Source organism: Lathamus discolor, chromosome 6 (assembly GCF_037157495.1).
Source record: "Lathamus discolor isolate bLatDis1 chromosome 6, bLatDis1.hap1, whole genome shotgun sequence".
Lineage (NCBI taxonomy): Eukaryota > Metazoa > Chordata > Aves > Psittaciformes > Psittacidae > Lathamus > Lathamus discolor.
This window is the reverse complement of record NC_088889.1, coordinates 48,452,717-48,477,339: the sequence shown is the minus strand read 5'-3', so window position 1 is coordinate 48,477,339 and position 24,623 is coordinate 48,452,717. Positions and strand designations below refer to the sequence as shown.

The window sequence follows — 24,623 nt, the reverse complement described above, 5'->3', positions numbered from 1 at the left end:
AGGAGTGAAAATAGATAAAGTGAATGCTAGAGTTTACATTTCTGTAAAACAAGTCACTTTCTCAAGTGTCATATATATTCCACATTGCTGAGCCCTGGTCAATTTCTCTAGATAAAAATAGCAAAAGTGACAGTAGGGTATCTCTTACAAAGCAGAAATTTAGTCTAGCAGTCTCTGCCATGTAACAGTACATTTGGAAATGGTAACTCCACACGGGTTTTAAAAAAATGTTACAAGCAGTAGACACCTCTTTTCCAGCATGCCCGTGTTGGTCTCCCTTTTCTCACTAGCAATCAACTTCATATATCTAGAGAACAGTCTTGAAAAATGCTTAACCTGCAATCCTACTGGCAAATACCGCAGATAGCTTAGATGTGTTTCTAGGCATCTGAAATAGCCTGTATGCTAACTGCAATCACAGATGCACATTGCAAAAGATTTAACACTATAGATTTTTCTTACTCTGTAGCCCTAGAACCACCTTATATTAATTATGATGCTAAACACCTGATTATTAATAGACAAATGACTAACATGACCAATGCTAATATTGCTAATACTTGCTACTTCACACAATACTTCCTGTGACTAGTGGAGTCCCTGAGGGGTCGGTGCTGGGACCAGTGCTGTTTAATATTTTCATCAACGACCTGGATGAGGGAACTGAGTGCACCCTCAGCAAGTTTGCTGATGACACAAAACTGGGAGGAGTGGCTGACACACCAGAGGACTGTGCTGCCATTCAGCGAGACCTGGACAGGCTGGAGAGTTGGGCAGGGAGAAACTTGATGAAATTTAACAAGGGCAAGTGTAGAGTCTTGCATTTGGGGAAGAACAACCCCATGTACCAGTACAGGTTGGGGGGTGACCTGCTGGAAAGTAGCGAAGGGGAAAGGGACCTGGGGGTCCTGGTGGATAGGATGACCATGAGCCAGCAATGTGCTCTTGTGGCCAAGAAGGCAAATGGCATCTTAGGGTGCATTAGAAAGGGAGTGGTTAGTAGGTCAAGAGAGGTTCTTCTCCCCCTCTACTCAGCCTTGGTGAGGCCGCATCTGGAATATTGCGTCCAGTTCTGGGCCCCTCAGTTCAAGAAGGACAGGGAATTGCTTGAAGGAGTCCAGCGCAGAGCCACAAAGATGATTAAGGGAGTGGAACACCTCCCTTATGAGGAGAGGCTGAGGGAGCTGGGTCTCTTTAGCTTGGAGAAGAGGAGACTGAGGGGTGACCTCATCAATGTTTACAAATATGTAAAGGGTGGGTGTCAGGATGATGGAGCTAGGCTTTTTTCAGTGATATCCAGTGATAGGACAAGGGGCAATGGGTGTAAACTGGAGCATAGGAAGTTCCACGTTAACATCAGGAAGAACTTCTTTACTGTAAGAGTGACAGAGCACTGGAACAGGTTGCCCAGGGGGGTTGTGGAGTCTCCTACATTGGAGATATTCAAGGCCCGCCTGGACAAGTTCCTGTGTGATGTACTGTAGGTTACCCTGCTCTTGCAGGGGGGTTGGACTAGATGATCTTTGAGGTCCCTTCCAACCCTTGGGATTCTGTGATTCTGTGATTCTGTGAGTCATGATGAGAAAGGAAATCAAAGATGGTTAGGACAACTTCACTTGCAAACAGATACTGAGGACAGTACAGCATATGCATAACCTTCACAGACATTGATATTGATTAAGATATCTGAGGTTTGTGTACAGGGATACCTGGGTTTTATGAGTAACCCACTGTAAGAAAGTGCCATTTCCTTGCCAAATCACAATGTATGGTTTTACTCCAAACAAGCAATTTTTATTATGTAACCTGCCTTTTCCTTCCATAACTAGCACTGAACATTCTCACCCCTCAGACAGTAACAGTAATAACTACAAAAACCTAGTTACAAGAGCCCAGAAATAATCCAAATCTGTACTGAGTTTCAGTAGTACCTAAATTTAGGAACTGAGCTAAACTGCAGCATCACATTGAGAGAACATTTAAATATCAATGGAATAAAATTTAGGACTTTAACTTCTGGTAAAACTGCAAAATCATGCTGACAATGCAACAATTCAATTGCTTTGCAAGGTTTTGCTCTATTTTGGATTTGCACTTGTGATCAAACAGCTTACAGGTAAGTGGGCAGCATCAGGTCAAACAATAAAAGAATTAAAGGCCTATCCTGAGAAGGTGGCTACATATCAATGAAATCAAACAAAATTGAACTAATTGGGCCATCTCTTCAATTTAAAACCTAAAAGATGGATCTAGAAAGCAGGTGGACCAAAGACCATTTACAAATGAAGAGAAAACTCCAGATTTTGTATAAAACACTACTACCCACCTCCAGCAGAATACTGTGGGTAGATTTTACTACGTTATTTTAACATAAACGATATTGTTAGCTATATTTTCATCTAAACCCTGTCAGAACAAATAGCAATGCCATCCCTCCACAACAGCAGTCAACACTTTAGCTCCTATTTCTTCCAGCCACATCATCTGACTTCAAGTGCTCATTGATGCATAATTCTACCCTAGATAAGTGTCAAGATAAATTTCATAGCTGCAGTACCTTAAGCTGTTAAGGCAGCATGCTTCTCCAAATTCAGTAGTGTTCTTCAAAGCTGAGAAACATGGTTACCTGTGCACATTTAGTTGTCTTCATAAATCAGACAATTACAGTAAATGGCTTTAAAAGAAAAAAGACTTCTTATGCTCTGAAGCTTAGATTACAGATGTTTTAGTATGAAGAACAGAATATTCTTTTTCATCTTAATCAAGGAAGAACAAATATTCAGTAGAAGTATCCTCTCACAATTTGCTTCACCTTTGTAAGACTGCCTTTTATAATAATTAGTCAAAACTCACTTATACTGAATTTAAAATCATTTGCAATGAAAAAATAAAACGTGGCAGAAGCCTTTTACAAATGAAATAAAGTTGAGTACCCGATACCTAAAAAAGTTCATTCTGAGGTTATCTTTCTGTCAAGTCTATTGATTAACTCACAGTTCAGCTGATCTTTAGTCCATGGTGGCCAATTCGTTACAGTGGAGCACAGCAATTCTAATTTTGCCATGTGCTATTAAGACATAAACTCTGCAGGTGGACTTTCAGATTTCAACTTGAGTTTTCACTGATAGCAAATATATTAAATTGAAATGTGATTTGTAAAATGAAAGGTGTACAAAAATAAAAATATGAAGAAAGCAAATAACACATACTGATGATAACATTATTATCTCTCAGTCATTAATTATTCTGTGAAAAATAAGGCAGTGGTATATGGTTGGCAGGTACCTATTTTGCTTTAAAAATTGTTGGTTTTAAAACTTCCACCTACACATGGACACACATGCTCTTCAATTACTCATGGCCCGTACCTGGCCCATAGGGAATTTGCAAGAGGTCCATTAACAGACAAACATCATGCAAGAGAGAGGTATTTGCTGGAGAAAAGAGATGAAGGGAGCAATATAAGCAGAGCAACATATGTTTCCCACTTCTATGCTCTTGGCTGCAACTGCCCTGCTCCAAAACCATTTCCAAGTACTGTTAACTTTGAGATTCTCCCCCTAGCATTTACTGGAGTCAAGGAGTACCTCCAAAATTTCCCTTCTAGAAAAAATTATGCGCAACTTGCCACCTTCAGCTTCTATAGCTAGATACTTTATACAGTATTGTAGCGTTATGGGCCCTTCTACTCCTGCCCCAGTTCAATTTCATCTTCAGAACCACACTGATACATACATGAGCACAAACAGAATACAGGTTTTCTAGCCCACTTTCCCCCCTCCCCACCCCTTTCAATCTTTCCCTCTTCTAAAACTAGCTAAGTAGCTAAAATATCTATATACTTCAGGGAGCTTGCATATTACTGGAATTATTTTACAGGGCAATTCAGTCTATGACACAGTTTTACACTGAACTACTTTACAGCAAGTATAAAGTACTAGCAGTCTTCTCAGAAGTTAAAATCATAAGTTAAAATAAATTAAAATAATGATCCTAACTCCAAACTCCAGAGTTCAGTTCATGAACTAATTCCTAATTCCAAACATTAACTAGTGACAGATACTTGCTATTTGTCTTTTTAAATGTTTATTACTTCTTCTGTCAGAATTCTCAGGGCTTTTATTAACAACGGAACTATTAAACATAGGAGATGAAGGAGAAAAAAAACCCCAAAAAACCCTTGGGTCTGTCTATCTGTTATTTTTAGAGAGCTATATCAGCATCCCACATCAGATCGCAGCCAACTCTATACCACAGTTAAAAGTGGCACCGAGCCACAACTAATAAACCAAGCTGACAGGGAAAGCATGCTGGCTTCTACTCAGCACTATGCTACAGACAGCTACGTTACAACCAGACAGCTCAGAGTACAGACTACTTGCTTGTCCTTATTTGTCAAGAAACTATTAATAAGGCAATGTAATTTATATGAACTATATAAATATAAAATGTATAAAATATGCTGTATGTTATAACAGCGTACATAAAAATGGTGTGCTAGCTGTTCCATGAGAATAATTTAAATGAATAGTTGTTACTAACAAATATGACTCATTTATACCAGTTTGAGATCTTTCATATAAAACTTGGTTAAAAGCTACCTGATAATTTTCCAGTGAAGCTTTTTGACCAAAACATGTAATTTAATTAAAATCAAAATAGTTGTGCATAATAAAATGTTATCAAAGTTCCTCAGTTAAAGGTTTTGGGAACATTTTGACAAGAAATCAAACATTATAGGTCCCTTCCAACCCTTGGGATTCTGTGATTCTGTGATTATATTTTTTGGTTTGCCAGTTTAATTTCATGTTCACCATTTCGCTCATTTTTACTGGTCAAGTAAAACTAAAGTTGCTTTCTTCAAATGCTTTCCCATTTCCTGTGGACTTTGGGCTTGTTTGTGTTTGCTCAGTATTTTTAGCCTGACTTGGTCACACTGGCATATTAAAATTAACACTGAAGTTATCAATTCAGTATTTCTTCCTTAATCACAAGCAGCACAGAACACACACACACACACACACAAACCACTATTAGACTTTTATATCAATAGCAGTCATAAAACAAAATTTTATCTTATTCCATTCCCCATCTTTCATTTTACAAACTAATCAATGGTACTGGGCAGAGAAAGTTTTATCTTCTCATACCTGAAAGCATGAACTATGGCTGTGAGACTGAGTGTTTAGAAATACTCTTGTTTATTAGACTGGTCAGCATGCTTCACTTCATTTTCCTAGAGCCAGTCTCTCCCTCCTGCCCAGCACAAAACCCTTCAAACTTCATCTTTTTCTCAAGGCTGAGGAACATACAGTACGATCTTTTCCTTCAGTGACTGTGAGATTTTCCTCCTCTAGCTTGCTACTGCAGGAGGTAGCTTATTTTCTCCCATTAGATTTACAAGAGAACTCTCAAAAGAAGAAAAAGAGGCAGACCTGCTGCTGAGCTGAACACAGCAACACCACACCAATGATGAATAACTTCAGCTAGTATTTTCTTCCATGTGTTTTACAAAGAAGCAGCAACAGAAACAGCTGTAAAATCTTGATAGTGCATCTATATATGAATGTATTATTTGACCATTCACCGCTGTCACACAGTAACAGAATGTCAGAGTATTTTCTGATAAAATCTTTCCTTGAGAACAGCTTTTGCCAAGATAGAGAGGACATGTACCAGCAAGGAGTCTACTCTGCTGAAGGAAGGAACATCACTTCTGGAAGCAGTCATATGTATACAAACCTTCTTGTCATAAAGCTGTCAGTGGTTTGATCTTTCTCATTACTCAACATTCATGTATCTCAGGAAAAAACACACTGCTTTGTGACACTGGAGTTGTAGAAACTACAGATGCCTGCTTCTTTGTGGATATAATTACAGTCACAGATCTTGTTCAAACACAGTAAGTTTCAAAACTTGCCCTTAATGAGTGCCTTAATAATTTCTGATAAATGATTACTCAAGTTTCAGCCACCTCCTCTTGCTTCTCCAACAATGACTCCAACATAGGGCTCTCGTAAACCAGCTGAATAGCATTACAGAGGAAAGGGTGACACAAAAGCTTGCTATTAGGGTAACTAATAATCTGGGCAACTAAGCTCTGTTAAAAAAATTCAGCTAGTGTCCTGTCCTGTGCAGAAGAACATAGTACAAAGAAACCACCACTTTGTATGCCAAAGTAGTGCCAGAAATTCATGGTTTTGAGAAGGCTCTGTATATATAGACCACTATCGCAAATGAAGAGGAAAAGTGAGGGAGAGACAGGCAGACAGAAAAGATATGAAGAATAAAGATCCCTCTGATAAATTAAGGAACTCTCGATTAATAAGGGTGTGCAGCTCTCATTAGCCTGCCTTTCCACAGAAAATGAGGTTTTGGATGGAAACAGGTTTAACTCATCTGAAGTTAAAGTGTATTAAGACCTTGCTAAAAATGAAAGCGCAAATTGGTTCTTTGCTGAAAAATGGAAGTGACTGCAACCTTCAGCTAAGATGCCACTGAAACAATTTTTAAGAGAAGACATTGCTGAATTAGAGAAATGAAAAGAAGAAAGTATTTTTAAGTACTGCTAGCTTAGACACAGATTACTTTATCCCTTCACAATACGTCAGCATATTAAGCTATGTAGAAATATCCAAGCTGGTGAGCAAATGAAAAGCTTAGACACTGGAAACAGAGCAGCCATGGTGAGACTGAAATGGAAAGCTATGACAAAATCTTCCTAAGAAGGTTACTATGAATAATGCAAAAATACTATCAGTATTCTAAAAATAGTGTGTGTGTATACGTAGGTGCTGCAGTAATTGCACTGTTCACGTAACGTTTGTTACCTGAACTGCACAATGAAAATAATAGTACCAAATCAAAGATAATAAAAAATAGTGACTGGGAAAAAGGGATTTGATCCAAAGACAATTTTATCTTATATTAGAGTTCTTGAGCATGATAAACATTTACAAGCTCCACAAAAAGATATATTCAAACGCTTTTGTTTAGCACAAACAACAAATTAGCTAAAGAGATTAAAAGGCTTGAGAGTGCAAAGGGCTACAGCGCTGGCTGGAGTCTGAGGTATGGGCAGAGCAAGAGGAAGGAAGATGAATCTGAAGAGGGCCTATAAGGATGCTGGCGGGGGGACCTTTTCATTAGGGACTGTAGTGATAGGACAAGGGGTAACGGGTTAAAACTTAAACAGGGGAAGTTTAGATTGGATATGAGGAAAAAGTCCTTTACTGTAAGGGTGGTGAGGCACTGGAATGGGTTGCCCAGTGAAGTTGTGAATGCTCCATCCCTGGCAGTGTTCAAGGCCAGGTTGGACAGAGCCTTGGGTGAGATGGTTTAGTGTGAGGTGTCCCTGCCCACGGCAGGGGGGTTGGAACTGGATGATCTTAAGGTCCTTTCCAACCCTAACTGTTCTATGATTCTACGATTCTACAATAAAGTATTGTAAGTTTATGAGAGTTAATAGTGCTCTTTTCAAACAGTGTTCTTTGAGTACAGTTTGCTTTAAAATGCTTTATCTCAGAATCTTTCAGCATTGAATCCCTTCCAAAAACAGAAATTTGTCAGAAAAATGCAAAGAAATACAGTTAATACATTTTTTTTTTTTTTATACCTCTTGCTGGCATAAGAACAAATGCTGCCTGCCATGAGCCTTAGGCAGTAGCTTTTCAGGGGCTGTTCTTCATGTGAGGGGATGAAGCATCACACTTGACAAACTTATTCATATTTTTAACAGTTGCTTTGTATTGTTCTTCAGAAGCTAACAACATTAAAAATGCATTCTAAAAGAATGAACTTGCGAGCAAAAGCTAAAAAAAAAGAATTAAAGGTTATGTTTGTGTTCATGGGGTATCCATGTGTATTTTATTAGTTGCTAATGCTTATATAAGCATTAGTAATATATGAACAGGTAAAGATTTGGAGATTTCAGAAAATTTTATATTTTAAATCCTAATATTTTGCATTAATACAGATAACTCTTTTTATATTGTAACTACACTTACAATGTCAGTTTTGAAATCAAAGATTCTAAGAACCATTTTAGGTAGGTTTTAGATAAGGATATTTACTGTAACTTGGTGAAAAGCAACTACATATATATAAAACTATATTCTTGCTTCTTAAGTCGTCTGTATAAATTTCTGCTTTAGGACACTGAAAAGAAAGTGATTTTCAAGAGTCCCACAGAACAAGTGACGGCAGGACAATTCTTTCTAATAAAGAAAGCAATCTGGAATTTAAACACAGTGAGTTGTGACATGGCAGTGGTGGGGTAAAGGTTGGACTTGATGGTCTTAAAGGTCTTTTCCAACCTAGTTGATTCTATGATTCTATAAAAGCATAAATATATCTCTGGTAACAATTTCCTATATCTCAGTGTCAGAATGATTCCTAATACAATTGGCAAAGGCTTCCTTTACAGTTGGAACTAGGTGTTCTACTATAATCTTTCAGTAGCAGATTAACTGTTTCCCATGCCAACTTAATCTATGCTGCAAGTAAGTACACAAATTTCATAGCTTTCTCTAAGTAATGTACTCTTTCAAGTATTTATGGCTGTGAGAAGATGTATCCTCTCCTGCAAAAAAAGACTCATGTAGGGGTCAGCTCACAATTTATTTTCAGAAGAAAAAGCATTTCAAAGGAGCCTTTAATAATTTTTAATGGTGAGATTAGAGGAGAGAAATTATTACAACCCCTGTGTCAAGAAGGTTTTGCTCCTCCTTTACTGGGAGTTCCAAGTTTAAATTCAACCATGTCAGGGAAGCCCACTCTACCTTGAAGACAAGTGTTTGCTGACCCCATGGAAAAATCATTCAAGTTTGTATGTGCTCTAGTACTTACGAAACTACTATTCCTGAAAGAAGTATATAAAAATTGCCATACCAGCTCAGCATAAAGTCCACACAACTCAGTATGATGTTTCTAGTGTTAAGAAACAAATGCTTAGGGAATAAACATGTGACATAAAGCATGATTTATCCTCTGGTACACACCTGCTGCCTCTTGCCATCTTCAGTTCAGAAGCTTTGCTGACCTAGATGCTGCACGCAGATCACCAGCTTTAACAGCCATACTAGATCCATCAGTCTAATTCCATTTTTTGTATCTATCATTTATACTCCAGGCTTCCACAGGATTACTTCAATTACAAAATATTTAGTTCTGCTACACTTGAATAAGTATGTGCTTTTAGTAATTTTAAACTTGTTTGAATTTTTTCCTGTCACAATGTCTGATCTGTGAAAAAACGCAAATAACTGCCTTTGACTTTTTTTTTTATGCTATTCATTCTGCATACCTCCTCCATACGCCTTTTCTCGGTTAAAGCAAAAAGTTCTTGTCTATTTCATTTCCCTTTGTGTGGAAGCTGGTTCAAATCTCTGCTTAATCTTATGATCCACAACATACCCCTTTTAGAATTTAATATGGTAGTCAAGATGTAAACAAATCCCAGGTTTATACAGTCATATAAATAGCTCTTCTATTTTGTTCTTGGGATTTTTTTAGTAAGTAAGTCCTCATATCTTATTTTCTTTCCTGAGAATACAGAAACACACTTAATACATTGCTGAGTACTGAGAGGATCTTCTCAGAGTACTACCCACTAATGCAGGTTAACCTAAGATCAGCACTGGACCACCTCTCTTCCATAGATGCATGCAATATTTTTCTTTCCACTATCCGGACACTATGAGAAGACAGCTCCTTTACCCAGAAAAAATCTGGATATGAACAGAAACAAAGACTAGAGACAGAAAGAATGAGATCAGGTGAAAAGTCAGGTTAGCTGAGATTTGCATGAAGCCTGGAGGTAGTAAAATGGATGAAGACCGAGACACACAGGGGTCTTGTCTACATTCTTTCCAAATCCAAAAGGGAAAAAAAAAAATCCACACCACAACTGTAACGTTACTCATACGTGCACTGGATCTGGCTGGGATGCAACTGACTTACTTAAAAGCAGACTGTATGTTGCCGTGTTCTGGATTTTTTACTAAAACAGCATTGGTAACACACCAAACCAGTGTTTTAACTATGGCTAAACAGTGCTTGCACAGTGTCAAAAGTTTTCCTCTTCCCCCTCTCTGCCACCCCAGCAAGTAGGCTGGGGGTGGGCAAAGAGTCAGACACAGCCAGCATTGCTGACCCAAACTGACCAAAGGGATATTCCATGCCGTAACACCGTGCTCAGCAATAAAAGCTCGAGGAAATAGGGTGCAACATTAGTGGTTGCGGCATTTGCCTTCCCAAGCAGCCCTTCTATGTGCCTTGGCATCCTAAGAACTGGCTAAACATCTGCCTGCTGATAGGAAGCAGTGAATTATTTCTCTGTATTAAGGCTCTTTTACTATTGAAGAATGTAAGGCACTGAAACAACATGGTTTAACAAACACAACTGGGAAAATAAAAGAATGGCATGAATTCTAAAGTCACAAGCAGAATGGATACATTGAAAATCCAGGTTTAAAACATACATAGTAACAACTTTTAATCAATTCAGTGAAACTGCCTAGATTGAAACTTGGTCAAGATTTCCCAGCTTGTGTCCTTTTCAGACAACAGACAGTAGACATAATGAAACAGAGCAAAAAGGACACAGCTTTTCCTTAGAACCTTTTAAAATATATTTTCTAGCAATTTCATTTCTAAATGAAAGTTTAAGTACACCTAACGAAATAACAATCTCTGAAACCCTGAAAGTGAAGAATCTAATAAATCTCCATAACCAACAATGTTTTTGTTCCAACCAACATTATATATTCGTTTATAATTGCCAGTTTCAGGACAAGCCAGAGAAAGCAAACATTTCTTTAGACAGCTTCATAAAAGACTACATTTCAAATATAATAAATTTAATACTCCCTAATAACAAGGAGGATGCCCATTTATGTATCCCATATGTATAAGAGTTCCCTGAACATGTTTAGATTGAGGTTCCTGGCTAACAAGTTCAAGCCCTGCATCCCTGCACCACAGAGAAGTACTAGAAATGATTCTGAAACCAGTACTAGAACTCAAAGGCCATATGGAGCACCTAAGCTGCAGCTGCCACTAAAGCAAACAACCCTTTCCCCTTGGCAATGCTTATCACCCAGACACAGCACGGTGGCTGCACAGCCTCTTGTTCCAGACCAACTTTTTCAGTTATTTGATTAGCTCCTAATTTTTTTAATTGCAGACTACCAGAGGGCATTGCAAGTGCAAAAGGAAGAAAATTCCTTCAGAGACTTTGAAAACCATATGATAAGAGAAAACAAGTTTGTTCTGAATGAAACTTCTATTGGTAGATAAAGCTGACAGGGAGCTTTAAAGAGGTTACAGGAGAGTGCTTTGGGCCAAGAGGCAAATATTAGAGTTGAAAGTTAATAAGTGCTTAAGAAAGACATTTTTTATGTTCTGCTTTGCCACAGACTTCTGCTGAGATTTTGCTTCAGACAGATGAAGCAAAATCTTAGGATGTTCCCACAGGTTTATGAGTCTTTAAGCCTAAACAGCCAAAGGCAGATGCATGTAGTATTAACAATTTTCACTACAAAGTGCCAGGGAATCTCATAAGTTGAGAAAATCCTGTTTTTAAAGTGCAAGTAATGGAGAAGGTCTTCAACGAAGTTGAAAAGTAGATTTCCCTCAGATAATCAGTATGCCTCAACAGAGAGCCCTTTACAAAATGTCTGCACAAAACATTAGGAACTTGTTCATGTGGTCAGAGGTAAAAAGTGTTTGGCACATGAACTGCAGAACAATCTCTGTGATACATCTGATGGAGTCTGGTGGGACCATGGAGAAGACAAGCAGAGAAACTGGCCTGAGAAGAAACCTTGGCCGCTTAACATAAGCATATTATAGTTATCTTGAAGGGAGGGTAAATATAATTTTTTCAGGCACATGCAAGCTCTGCTTGCAGTTGAAGCAGATAAAGGCTTCCCATTCCCCCCGACCAGTCAGAAACCATCAGGCTAGTATGAGGCCAATTCTATTTATATCCACTTTAAGAAGTGCTTATTAGACTCATAATCATCAATTACTTCAGGTAGGTGCCAGATCTTTGTAAGTTTGCCAAGTGCAATCTTTTTCATGAGATGCCATACTTAAAATAGACTGCACTTCTGTTACACCTCAGTATTGCTCCTCTGTGTAAGAGAGTACTCTAGGCTACCATAGTGAGTCCTCCAGTTGTCCTGACTTGATCACTTGATCTTACAGATGAGCTCACCAACAGGAGGTAAGAGAAGTATTTTTGTAAGCTAGGCCTTATTAGCCTGTGCTAATATAGTATAATAACAGACAAACAACTGAGCATGAACGCCCAATGGAATACTGCTACAAAATAAGATAACAGAACATGGAGAAATATTTCCTTCGATGCATTACTAACACTGGCAGTTAAACAGAAGAAACAGACATGATATTCAGGTAAGAGGTACTGAAAAACTAGAAAGGCTGCACGAAGGGGAAAGGGAGAGAACTTATAGATCTATAACCTTTAGCAAGACAGAATCATAGAATGGTTAGAGTTAGAAAGCACCTTAAAGATCATCTAGTTCCAAAACTCTGTCATGGGCAGAGACACCTTCCACTAGTCCAGGTATGTTGTTACTTAATTGCTTTCTATTCACATCTAAACTTTAATTAATTGCATTAGCTCTAAAAAAATGAGTTTTTACACATTTCACGCGTACACTTTAAGGTAGAGAAATATATATTTAATTTGTATATCTTTATATGATATATATATCTTTATATATCTTTATACGATATAAAGTATATGTATCTATATTGTATACAATGCTTCTGTAAAGCTACATATGCTACTGATTTTCAAACTATGAGTAAAACCCAGTGTACTGGGTTTAGCAGTAGCAGTCAGTTTTTCTCTTTCTTAGTAGCTGGTGCAGCAGTTCATTCAAAGAATGAACTATGATATTTGTTATCCTCAGTACTGCTAGACCGGCTCCTTCACATGAAGATAGACACTGAAATTTCACATCCACAGAATTAATATTGCATTTATCAGATCTTCAATCCTACAGTATAGCCTGTGTTCTCAGTAAGATAAAATCAGAGCTTCTCAAGAATTCTCTCATCATCTTCAATCCTTAGGTGACAAATTCTAAAGCTCTCAGAACTACTTTCCAGAAAAAGTATCTAGCTCTTCCTTCTAAGGCTGTAATACATAACAAGGCAGTGACAAAGACAACTTCTGACAGACTTGTATCTCTTGTCCAAAATGGGGGGGGAGAGAAGCTTCTGTGGTACATAAGTATTAAAAAAACCTTCCAATCTCCTGTCAAAAATTACCTGTTCTTGCCTTCTAGATTTATCTATCCTCTCTTAATTGAAGACAGCTAATCTGAAGGAGGTATAAAACACAGTTTAGATGTGATGTGATTTTGCCTAGAAAGAAGTTATTCCGAATTTCTTGGATCTTGTTCATCTCAAAGAAGCACCCAAGATGCTTCCAAAACAAATGGGTAGCAGTGATTATGTGCAGCTGAAGCTCCTGCACTGCACAAAAAGATCAAAAGCATCCTCCTTTCTGTCTAAACAAGTATTTCATAAACCTTTCTATATACAGACTAGAGTTGAAAGGAACATCTTATAAGGTGATGCTAAGAACTAGAACTTGGGAATGTCTACACACAGAACTTCTGCCTGAAGCAGTTGGAGGTATAGCTAACCCTCTAAGGGGTTCGTGCTTCAGGGGCACTGAAATAACTTACAGTTAGAAAAAAAAATCATTAGTAAAGAACCTAGAAGTAGCTTCAGGTGATAGCAATATTAAATTTTATTTAATCTATTTCTCTCCTAAGCACGGATTGGGTATTGAAGGTGGACAAGGAAGCAAAGAAAAAGGGTAGCATTCAGTCTGCTCCCAAGCAAGGAGTTAAATGAACAGATTAAATTTCTCTCTTTCCTTGAGCACAAGCTTAAGAAATTTGCTTTACTACAGAACCTCAAAGATCTTCCCACAAAAGCAGGACTTCGCTAGTGTTTTAAGTGGTTCCACTGCATTTTGCCACAGCTGACATAGTCTGAAGAACATCTGCAACACTATCTGAGAACCACCAGCCTGGTTCCTCCGATTACACCTGCTATCTGCAGCTCTGCTGTTTAGGATCATTCATGGAAAGACACCTATAAAAAATCTCTTCTGTAGAATGCAAAATGTTAAATACCTTTTATGGAATGGTACAGGAATGGTAGCCAGAGCTGGAGTGGGTGCATAATCTAAACCAAATTATGTGAATATTCATAGCCATATTAAATTCCATATATAGGAATCAAAATAAGTTCCATCTGGGCTTTGGTCATATTAACTACATTAATATCAAACTGCCAGAATGCACGCATTTTTCACAGAAGAAAACAAAAAAGTTTGTCCTTCCAGTTCTCTACACATACACAGGATCAAATATATGTAGTCTGTAACCTGAAGAGCTTTCCCCAACACTCTTAGAAATAGATTCCAGTTTCTTTACTACCCTGACACTTTGAATTTTTTCTAAGCATCCAATCTCATCTGCTATAAATTTAAATAATTCTCTCATCAGCCAGCAATCCCTTTAATAATATTTTATACACTGTAGGCAACTCAAATTTTCTCTCTTCTGCCATTGTTTTCTAAATTAAGTAACACCTGTCATACATTTAATTTTCTATCTGCCTTCTCCCCTTGCTATTCCTCTCCTTACCTTCATACCTTTAAGTTTTGTGTCCAGAACTGGATGCTATATACAGCAGAGACATCATGGGCTCTGAGCAACCTGATCTAGTTGAAGATGTCCCTGCTCATTGCAGGGGGGCTGGACTATTTGACCTTTAAAGGTCCCTTCCAACCTAAACCACTCTATTATTCTGTGATCAGCTGCAATGAATAAAGAATAGCAGCTAACTCTCAAGCCACCTTTTCAGTTAAACCTCTAATCAAGTTTTAGTCCAAATTCAACTTTTCTGTAATTAAACCACAAAAAGGAATTTAATTGTAAAGTTATTTCATGCTTCCTTCTCCCACAGTCCTGCTTTATGTTATGTGATATGCTTGGGTTTTTTCTTAATTATTTTTATTGACAGAAATGAAAAAATAGAAATTGACACATACAAATAGAAAGAGATAATCAGACTCCTGATTTGAGCAGCAGAGCTTTTATCACTGATGATTAGAGAACTGAAAGCTGATCAAGATTACAGAGTCCAGACTGCTCTAGCTGGGAAATAGTTGGGGAAAAAAAGACTACCCTGATAATTAGGCACACTTGAAACAAATCAGACACTAATCAAAAAAATCCTCTAATGCTGTATTTATAGAGTTCCATTTCAATCTAAAGACAAACTTTCAGCCCTCCAGAAAAAGCCTTCTGCAATAACAAAAGAGAAGTTGTCTGTGATGGAGCCAAGAGTGGAAAACAAGGGAAATGCCAGCATAGCTTAGAAAACTGTATCAATTACTTAAGTCTCACAAGAAATGGACACCATTCAAAATGTGTTTTACATGATATATGAAAGCATTCTCATCTAAAACAATTTAAATTATTTTTATACTATCCTCTTGGTGTATTATAATGCATTTCTACCTCTACTTCTAATCCATCATTCGCTGGTAATGTGAATTCCTGTTAAAGTATACACTGATTATCTATTTATATGCTAATGAACCTAAAACCTCTTGCACTCTCTTTGTTAAGCAATTTTATTAGCATCATACATTACAAATCCACCATAAACCTTTCGAGTGACACAGCCATTTGCAGAGGAAGCAACAGAATTTTTTATGTATGTCTGATATTGGTATCAGAGATTACAAAGAAAAGACGCAGGTTGTCTACAGTCAGAGCGAACAAGCAGCATGAAATCCTAAACTGCAAATATTAAACTGGGAAGAGGATGAATCAAACATTTACTGCAAGGGTGGTGAGAGAGTATATCAGGTTGCCCAGAAAAGCTGTGAATGCCCCATCCTTGGCGGTGTTCAAGGCCAGGTTGGACAGGGCTTTGAGCAGCATGGTCTAGTGTGAGGTGTCCCTGCCCATGGCAGTGGGCTGGAACTGGATGATCTTTAAGGTTTCTTCTGACCCAAACCATTCTGTGATTCTATGATTTCAGGTATCATTATAGATGAAACTATTAGACAAACACTGTAAAGATTTTAATTAAAATTGTTTAATTAAACTTTTTTTTTTTCAAAAAAGGTTAAAACATCTCTTTGGCTGGCACTCTCATGCTTTATCCCAACGTTCTTTGCCTAATAAAAAATTCAGACACCATAGGACCTACAAAAGGCTGGACTGAACAATATAGCCTTAGACAGTTTCTTCATTTTGGAGATTCATTCACACTATTACACATTTTGAAAGAAGTCTTAATAGGCAATCAGTCATAAAACTGCAAGAAAATCAATTTGGAAAGACAAAACAAAGTCTATACATTCTTATCATTAGGAAGGAAGAAGCAGACTTCTCTTGCACTATAGTCTGTCATACAATAGAAGTGTCATAAACAGTCCTTGAGACCTAACAGATGTTTTGAGACTTTATTCAATCTTTTAAAGTGATAAAAATTACTACAATGCAGTCACGTTTCTTATGCTATAAGCAACAGAAATCCATTTCAGTTATTTTGCAGATTACAATATTTTATTACAATCTTTTTCATGAAAATTAGGGTCAGGGAAAGAAATTAGAAATTTCATCACTTCTGGTAAAGAGTAAGGAAAATTATCACTCTACAACAAAGGCAATTCAGCCTTTCTGAAAGTAAACTCCAGAGGTGCAAAACCAAAACTGTATGCACCAAATAAGTACAACTACAGCTCAAAAAACCACAAGCAATTCTCAAATATAACCAACCAATTGAGCACCCAAATGGCAAGTTTTGGTTAATATTAAAGAAATCTCCTTGACTTCAACACTTAGATACTAATTACTATAAAAAATAGACAGTAATTATTAAAAATGTACCTACTGCATTCATTCCATTAATTTCAAGCAACAATTATACTTGTCCCTTGTATCTCTATCATTTCAGAAGTATAAACTTCAAATATTGTATACATTATGTAAAAATCTCCCAAGAGTGCATGTATATATGCATGTATGTCATTTACCTGTAGCAACATGACAAAGTAAGTTCTATATCTACTTCACCACTAAAAATCCCCAGTAACTGAAATAAGATGTTAAATATACCTTATTTTCCATGGTTTCTCAATTAATAGTGAAAAATGTGCTCTACCAGCAGGCTCATCATATTAGGACCCACTGTGGAATGTGCTATCATTCAGGTTAAAAAGATGTGAATTTTTCCCCTCTTCTCCTTCCCTCATAACAAGTGGTACACTTGTGCACACTAGCAAGAGTATTTTCAGCTAACAAAAAGGTTTGATGGGATTTCAAGTCTGGCTCAGAGCTCACAATGTTGACTTTTATTCTAGAGAAAAATACAACACTGAGTCGGAGACCACTAGTCTTTCCATGGAGTCAAAATTAGATCATCTCTTCATATACTCGTATTAAAGCAGGTATGAAAGGAAGAAATAAATTAGCTGTATGAAATCAGATACAAAGAAAAAAAATTCTACATATTAAGATAACTGAGGATAACATAATTACCCAGTAATCTAGTTTATATACCGTTCCTCCTTAAATAAAGTTGGCTGACAATGTGCATACAACTACTCTGTAGAAATATCAGCATGCACAATCTGTTGCTTCTGATGACTCTTGTACCCTTTACTGTATGTCCTCACTGGATGCTAGCTCACAAACAGAAGTACATTAAAAAACAACATGCTTTTAATAATATTCGTCTGTACCAAAGACTAACAATTTGGGAAGCATATTACTACTAAAGCACTAAGTGTACTTTATCATACTATTTCTTTATATAATTACAAAACTACTCACAAGGATATCATGAAGAAGCTTTTCTTTGCTTAGCAATAAGAGCCAGATACTCACAAAGAAGGGTCTTGGACCAGATCTTTAAGGTTTATCCCACTACGATCCTCGGCAAGGTTCCTGAAGCAACTGTCACTCACTAAAAAAAATAGAAATAAAATTAAAACAAAACAAATACAGAGGGCGGGGAAAAAAAGAAGAGAGGGAAATTTAAGAACAAGTGCAGTTCTTTTGATAAACTAGAAACACTTTTTGGTGTGAGGTGTAATTTGGACATTCATATATAAAGTCTGAAGTAAAGTGAGGCTTAACCTAACTTAAAAGATAAGTTAACTCAATGAAAAGTGATAAACACTCTATCACTGATTACGTGAGACAATCAAATTCAGCTGGTGTTCATGATACTTCTCCACCTGTGGCACCAGAAAGTCTCAAATATGAACACTGGATGCTCAGGTACACACAGCTATCCATACACTTAGCAGTAGAGTCTTTAATCAGGCACCCATCAGTATTATTTACCTAATTGGAGTTGCTACATATTTAAATTAACAGTTGCAATGCCCAAAACAAGAAATTAAGTGCAAGAATTTATTCAAACAGCTTATAATTAATGTGTAAAGCGCATGTAATGCAGGTAGTTACTGTAATAACTGAAATTAGAACACAGCAAATTTCACAGAAATTTAAAATAGAATTAGTGTGCTTCCAGCCCTACCCATTCTATGATTCTATGAATTACAGTTATTTCTCACTACAGCGAACTTTCTAAAGGACACAGAGGCTGTGATACGGCAAAATCAGTGTAAGGATCAATTTGCCCTAACTACCAAAGTAATCTGTCAAAAAGAAGAGAGCTTATGAAGAAATGCATTATTGCTCATCTTCCAACACAGAACAGTGCCTCAGATTTGGTGAAATGGGATGTGTTTAAAATCATCTGCAAAAATAAGTGTTTCTATTTCTTCATTTCTAAATGCAAGATACTCTTTTAAATTTACATCTGTAAGTACTCATGTGCATCACTAGCATGAAAAAAATGCAAATCATTCCCCAAATAGGCTATTTTCACAGACCACAATACATACTGTGACAGACCTACCTAACACACAAAGCTGCAAAATATTTCTACTAGTACCCCTCATTGCCAGTGCATCTCACAAGAGTGAAACCTGTTAGTCTGATGGGAAAGACAAGCACTGGAATAAAGGGTCCAAAAAGAAGAGAATGGGGTAGCTCATGGAAAAGGTACTGGCCTAACTCCCACACAAAGCCTTACAGCTGACAAAATATGGCAGTAACAGCAGTATTTGTCAAGCATTGATAAGATTAAGAAGTTTACCTGCTTTGCACCTCAACACTGTAATAACCAGTTGATAACCCAGGCTTCTCTCATGTGCCACCTCTGAAAACACTACCCAACAGTTGCTCATCGCATGCGACCATGGAAAGCCAGGCAGTATTATCACAAGACAGCTCTTGTTTTTAAGGTAACTGCCACAGATCTTCGGTTTAAACAGCAGCTACTTGTACTAACAAAGTCCCGACCTCCTGGCTTGTTCCTCCTGTGAGAATCATTGTCTCTATACTAAGTGCAAGTTACCTGTACTGAGTATCACAGGTGCTATCTACCTTGCCAGGGAAGCTCATCTTGAGCACCTTGGGACTTCAGAAATATTTTATTTCATGCCCACCTATTGCACTGAACCCACATCCCTTGAATCTAGTAAGTCTCTGACTCCTGACTTAGAGAAGTAATTACAAGATCAGCAGAATCACAAACAACCTACATTCTAGATTTTCCAGGAGAAAAGAATCCCTGCTAAGTTGATATTTGATAAGTTAATATTTGCCTCTTGACAAGTTTGGCAACAGAACAGTAAGCAGAATATTTCACCTACTGTTTTGTCATAAGTCCTACATTAGAGATGTATCATCACATCTCCCAATATAACAATACACAGCACAAATAAAAATGGTCAACAATGTTTTCTCACTACTAACTCTAATATTGTAATACACTTTTTACCAATTAAGTTGAAAACTGCGAACCTTCCAACAGTTTAGTTACAATTCACCAAAATCAAATTTCTGAAATCAAACATTTATCTATACTTGTTAGTTAAATTATTAGCATTGATAGCAACAGAAGAACTTCCAGTAAGAGGAAATATTTCAATGGAATGGGCTGGGATAAGACTTCTTACAGGAAGACTTTGTTGCACTTTAGTGACCTGCATACAAGCACAGCCACATTCCCTTACAGCCTTGCAAACTCTAGCCCAGGAAAGAAAACAAATGCTCAGTAATAAACATGGGATGGAAGCAATCCAGCAGGGTAGGTATTATATTTCTTACCACTTGGAAAACCACAAATCAACACTGCATGTATTTAAAAAAAATGGTATACTCTGATTCAGAGCTATTTATTTTAAACAGTAGATCGGGTGAAACTGTGATTGATGGTATGGCAGAAAGATTAGGATGATCAATGGTGCTTTAAGGCTCAGGGGAAGAAAATGCAGAAGAAACTGTGCATCACAGCCATAAATTACACTACATACACAGAGGTCATGCCTAAGCTCTGGTCTTGAAAGCAGAACTACTTATATAGGACATCTATATGAATGCAATGCCCATACAGAATTTTATTGTCTTGTTTCAAAATTTAATATTGTATTTTTTCAAACCTCAAGAGTTTATCAAAGACAGGATTTTAAGCAGTGTTGAGTGCATGGTTTATGCAGAGATAAAGAATTGTTGACTGCTCCCCTCTACATATACACCGAGTGGCTGAGCCTCTGATCTGTATTACACCCCCCACATATAATTCCTTATAAACAAGGAGAATCACAAAAAGAAAAAAAAATGCTTCATGGAGTATTGTGCATACAGTGACAGTCTATATGGTACTAGAAATGTTTTTTTTAAGAAATTAAATACTGGTACAATATCATGGACATAGACTGAACCCACTCCTATCACATAAACACACACTACCTCAAAACACACCAGACTAAGGTGGAATCCCTAAACATCCATTCCAAGTGCGGTGTTACATGTATCAAAAGTGAAGAGGTTTCAGCAGTAGTTCAAGTCTCCCAACACTCCTCCTAGTTTCAGCTCCTGCTTTCTAATACTAATACCTTGTTTCTGACCCCTGTCAGGCTTCCACGTGGGAAGTCATGGAGATAGAAAATCAATAGGCAATATAGTTCTCACCTGTCAGCTAAACAGCATACACAATTCTGTATGAAAAGGTAAAAAAATCAGCATTTGCACTCTAATGTGCTAATGTCCAGTTTACAACAACCTTCTCACTTGGCATTTGTAAGCTTCTAAATCTGTCCATGTGATTTTTTTTTTTACTTTGCTTTCTTTTACAGAGTTTTAAATGAGACCATGTGGAAGGAAAATGATGATTTCCAAAATGAGAAGTAAAAGGGAAGTTCAACTCCGAAGGTAAACTAATATTTTCTTCAAGTAGAAGCAGGATATAACCTATCGTGAACCTTACCCATTTTTTAAAAATATTTTCTTTAATATCCTGCAATTTGAAAACAATATAGCCTTTTGAAACTGTCAGTTAATCTGTTATCCCACACAGTCTACTCCCAGTAAACAAAAGCTCTCTTTATACCAAAGCACTTCCAATTCCACACCTCTTAATGGTAATTTCCATATCATATGCTCTAGAAAAAAATGTACCCATTACCCTCAAAAAGAAAAAACAAGGGGCTATCTACAGGTTTTTGGAATAAAATTAATAACAACTTTTACCTCCCCAATATCAAAATTTGCAAGTCCAGAAAACCTAAAACTACTATTACCTGCCAGATATTCCTGTCGGTTCTCAGAATCGAGACCTGTTTTCAGATTAGTTGTGGTTACCATAGCTGTTGATAAAAACCCTCTTGATAGCAAAAATGCTACACTCATTTATTGGTAATTGTGATGCACTGTTAGTTCAAAATATAGGGACTATATTTCAAAATACAGGGACTACTACAACATTGAGTAATGCGTGCTGAAGTACAAGATTCTAATTTCTTATGCTTTCGTCTTTTAGTGATAACAGCGCCTAAATTCAGTTATTTTTCCTAGGACTTCTTCATCTGTCTATAGTATTTATGGCAGACATTCCATAGCAGGTTTCTCTTCATTACCCGTCTTTTTATAGGATCATTTATACATTTAGGTTTTTATACCAGATTCATTCAGTAGCTGATAAAAACCAAGAAGTATTTAATACACATGGGATGTTCCAGAAAGTACTGGTCTGGCACAGCTCTGTACCCTGTCCTGTATGCATGCTTTAGAGTAGGCAAAAGACTGGAATAGTACCAGAATGTAAAGATTGATTCTCTTACTATTAAAATGTTTTTACAGCATTTTGCGGGTCCCATGAACAGTAACATTAGAGATAAATATCCTGCCTCTTTTCTCTGCTACTGCCATATTTTTCTAGTGACTGCCTGTCAACCAGAAAACATACATAAAACAGATGGCACATTACAGAAATTTTGTAGCACCTCCACCAGATCTATTACAGAAGACAGCAAATTAATTAGAAGAGCACTTCTACTATTTGCATATCTGCACACAAATGTCTCTAACATATTTACAGAATAAAAAGAACTACTAGTCTGCATGCAAATTGCAAACGCTTATAACTGCTAAGAAAATATGTTGCCTGCGAGTAGCAGAAATAATGTAGGCTGGTTTCCCAAGAACTTGTGCTCTAAATGCCATTTGCTATCACCATAATAGATCCAGATTCCCTTTGATACCCACACAAGGAAGAGAGCTAAAGCTAATAAAAGCCATGCATGTGAAAACACCAGCCAATATCAATCTGCCTTCTCCTGAGTAGTGGTTATAATCTGAGTTTCCTCTACCTGGCTGCTAATTTTTACTTACTTTATAGATATAGCCTAAAAAAAAAATTAATTAATTTATAGATATATCCTTAAAAATTCTCTTTTTTTACATTGCCATTACTTTCTGATTATCCTGTTATCACTTTTTCCATATGTGGGATAAACAGGTTTAAAAAAGATGACCTGAAAGACCAATTCAAACTGAAGGATGACACTGCCTATCTTTTGATCATTGAAGCTGTTTTTTCCCCCGGCAAATAATCTAATAACCATTTTCAAAATCACAAGGCATCGATGCACACCAAATTTCAAATTTCCTTCCCTTTTCATTTCCATTTTAAACTTCATTATGCTAGAAATGGGCATAAGAATCCTAAAATGGCAACACTTTCACTTTTAACTCAGAGTTATTTAATGACAAAAGTAGTTGCTGCACCTGAACATAGTTACTAATAAGCTGTGCAATGTCTGGGCAAACATGTCACAGTGGAACTGATTTTAAAAATTGAGTTAAAGCACAGTAGTATTTGCATCACATAAATAAACATATTTTCTTAGGTGTGAGCAGGGTCAGGCAACAGAAAACATATCACCCACTCCACAGGTTCACATACTCCAACATGAGAGCTATGCAAAAAAGGTAACAAACACTTTATGTAAATGGATCATCAAAAGTGCTAAAATAGCCACACAAAGAAAGGAGCCTCTTTTATATAGATTCAATTTTTCTTTTTTAAGTATAAAACTTATTAAATTAGTAAAAAGTAAGACTAACAATTTCAAAACGTGCTGGTGAAATCAATATGTACAGGATATGCCATATCAGAGATAGTCAATACTTTTCATTTAAGTCCAGAGGCAAATGGGGTTTTTTTACCCCATGAGAAAATTGCATTCCAAAAATAACCAGGGCCTTTTTAAGTCAGTGTTGTATCCTTTCCATTTACATAACCACTTAATTTCTACTGCCAAAAAAACATATCATGAACAGCAACAGTTCCAGAGAAGTGAAAGTAGCTAAGAGGGTCCTGATCACTTCACTGTTTGAGCTCGTTTTCTCTTTTATCTTTGTCAAGTTTGTAACCAGAAGTACAAAGCCTGAGGCACAAGACCTTGGAACAAGTTACAGAATGTATCCACCGGGGGGAATTTTTATTGTAAGAAGTAATGTAAAAATCTGATAGGAAACCAAATGAAGAAAAGATGAAGCCTGATGATCAAAGAAAGCACACTGTTGAGAGACCTATCTGAAATAAAAGAGCAAGCCAGTAACTTCAACTTCCTTAGTAAAATCTGTTTTCATTGGGCATTCAGAGCTAGTCACAGTAGTGCTACAGATTAGCTGTAGTTTCAATTCATGTATTATAATTCACTCCCAAATATGAATTCTCAGCAGACAAGAACAAGAACACATTTATTTTATTCTGATTATTTCAACTCACCAAAATCCCATAAGTAGCCTCTTTTTCACACAACCAGCAAGAACATTCTTGCGCTTTCTCTGCCACATAAGTAACCACCAGCACAATGTATTTGTCCCTATTTCTTACAACCAGGCAAAGGCTAACATAGCAGACAACTTCATAGATTTTAAACACAAGACTGCAGTGATTGTAGTGATTGTATATCTTATATAATCACTGCAGTGATTATCGTTTGATTCTCTCAGTATATCAGCCCCTCACACCAGATGAATGTTTGCATCATCTGCTTTGTTTTTCACGCAGTTTTTCTTATACATTTAGATATAGGGAAATTCTAACTATATTTTTTCAAGACAACAAAATTTAACATTCACCTTCATTAATGTCCCATACCAAGCTCTTCAAACTGTGCTTTACTG

At 36.9% G+C, this 24,623-nt stretch overlaps 1 protein-coding gene across 12 annotated transcripts in view; it reads right to left on the bottom strand.

The window, feature by feature from the left end:
• GPHN (gephyrin) overlaps positions 1-24,623 on the bottom strand; it is a 293,631-nt gene that overhangs the window by 181,322 nt on the left and 87,686 nt on the right. For all 12 annotated transcript variants that reach the window (XR_010614153.1, XM_065686703.1, XM_065686689.1 and 9 more), the window contains exon 2: positions 17,961-18,039. Coding sequence is in view for 8 of the 12 variants with exons in the window: in XM_065686703.1 (XP_065542775.1) it covers positions 17,961-18,039 (79 nt within the window). In the remaining 4 variants the exon portion in view is untranslated. The remainder of the gene's footprint in view (positions 1-17,960; positions 18,040-24,623) is intronic.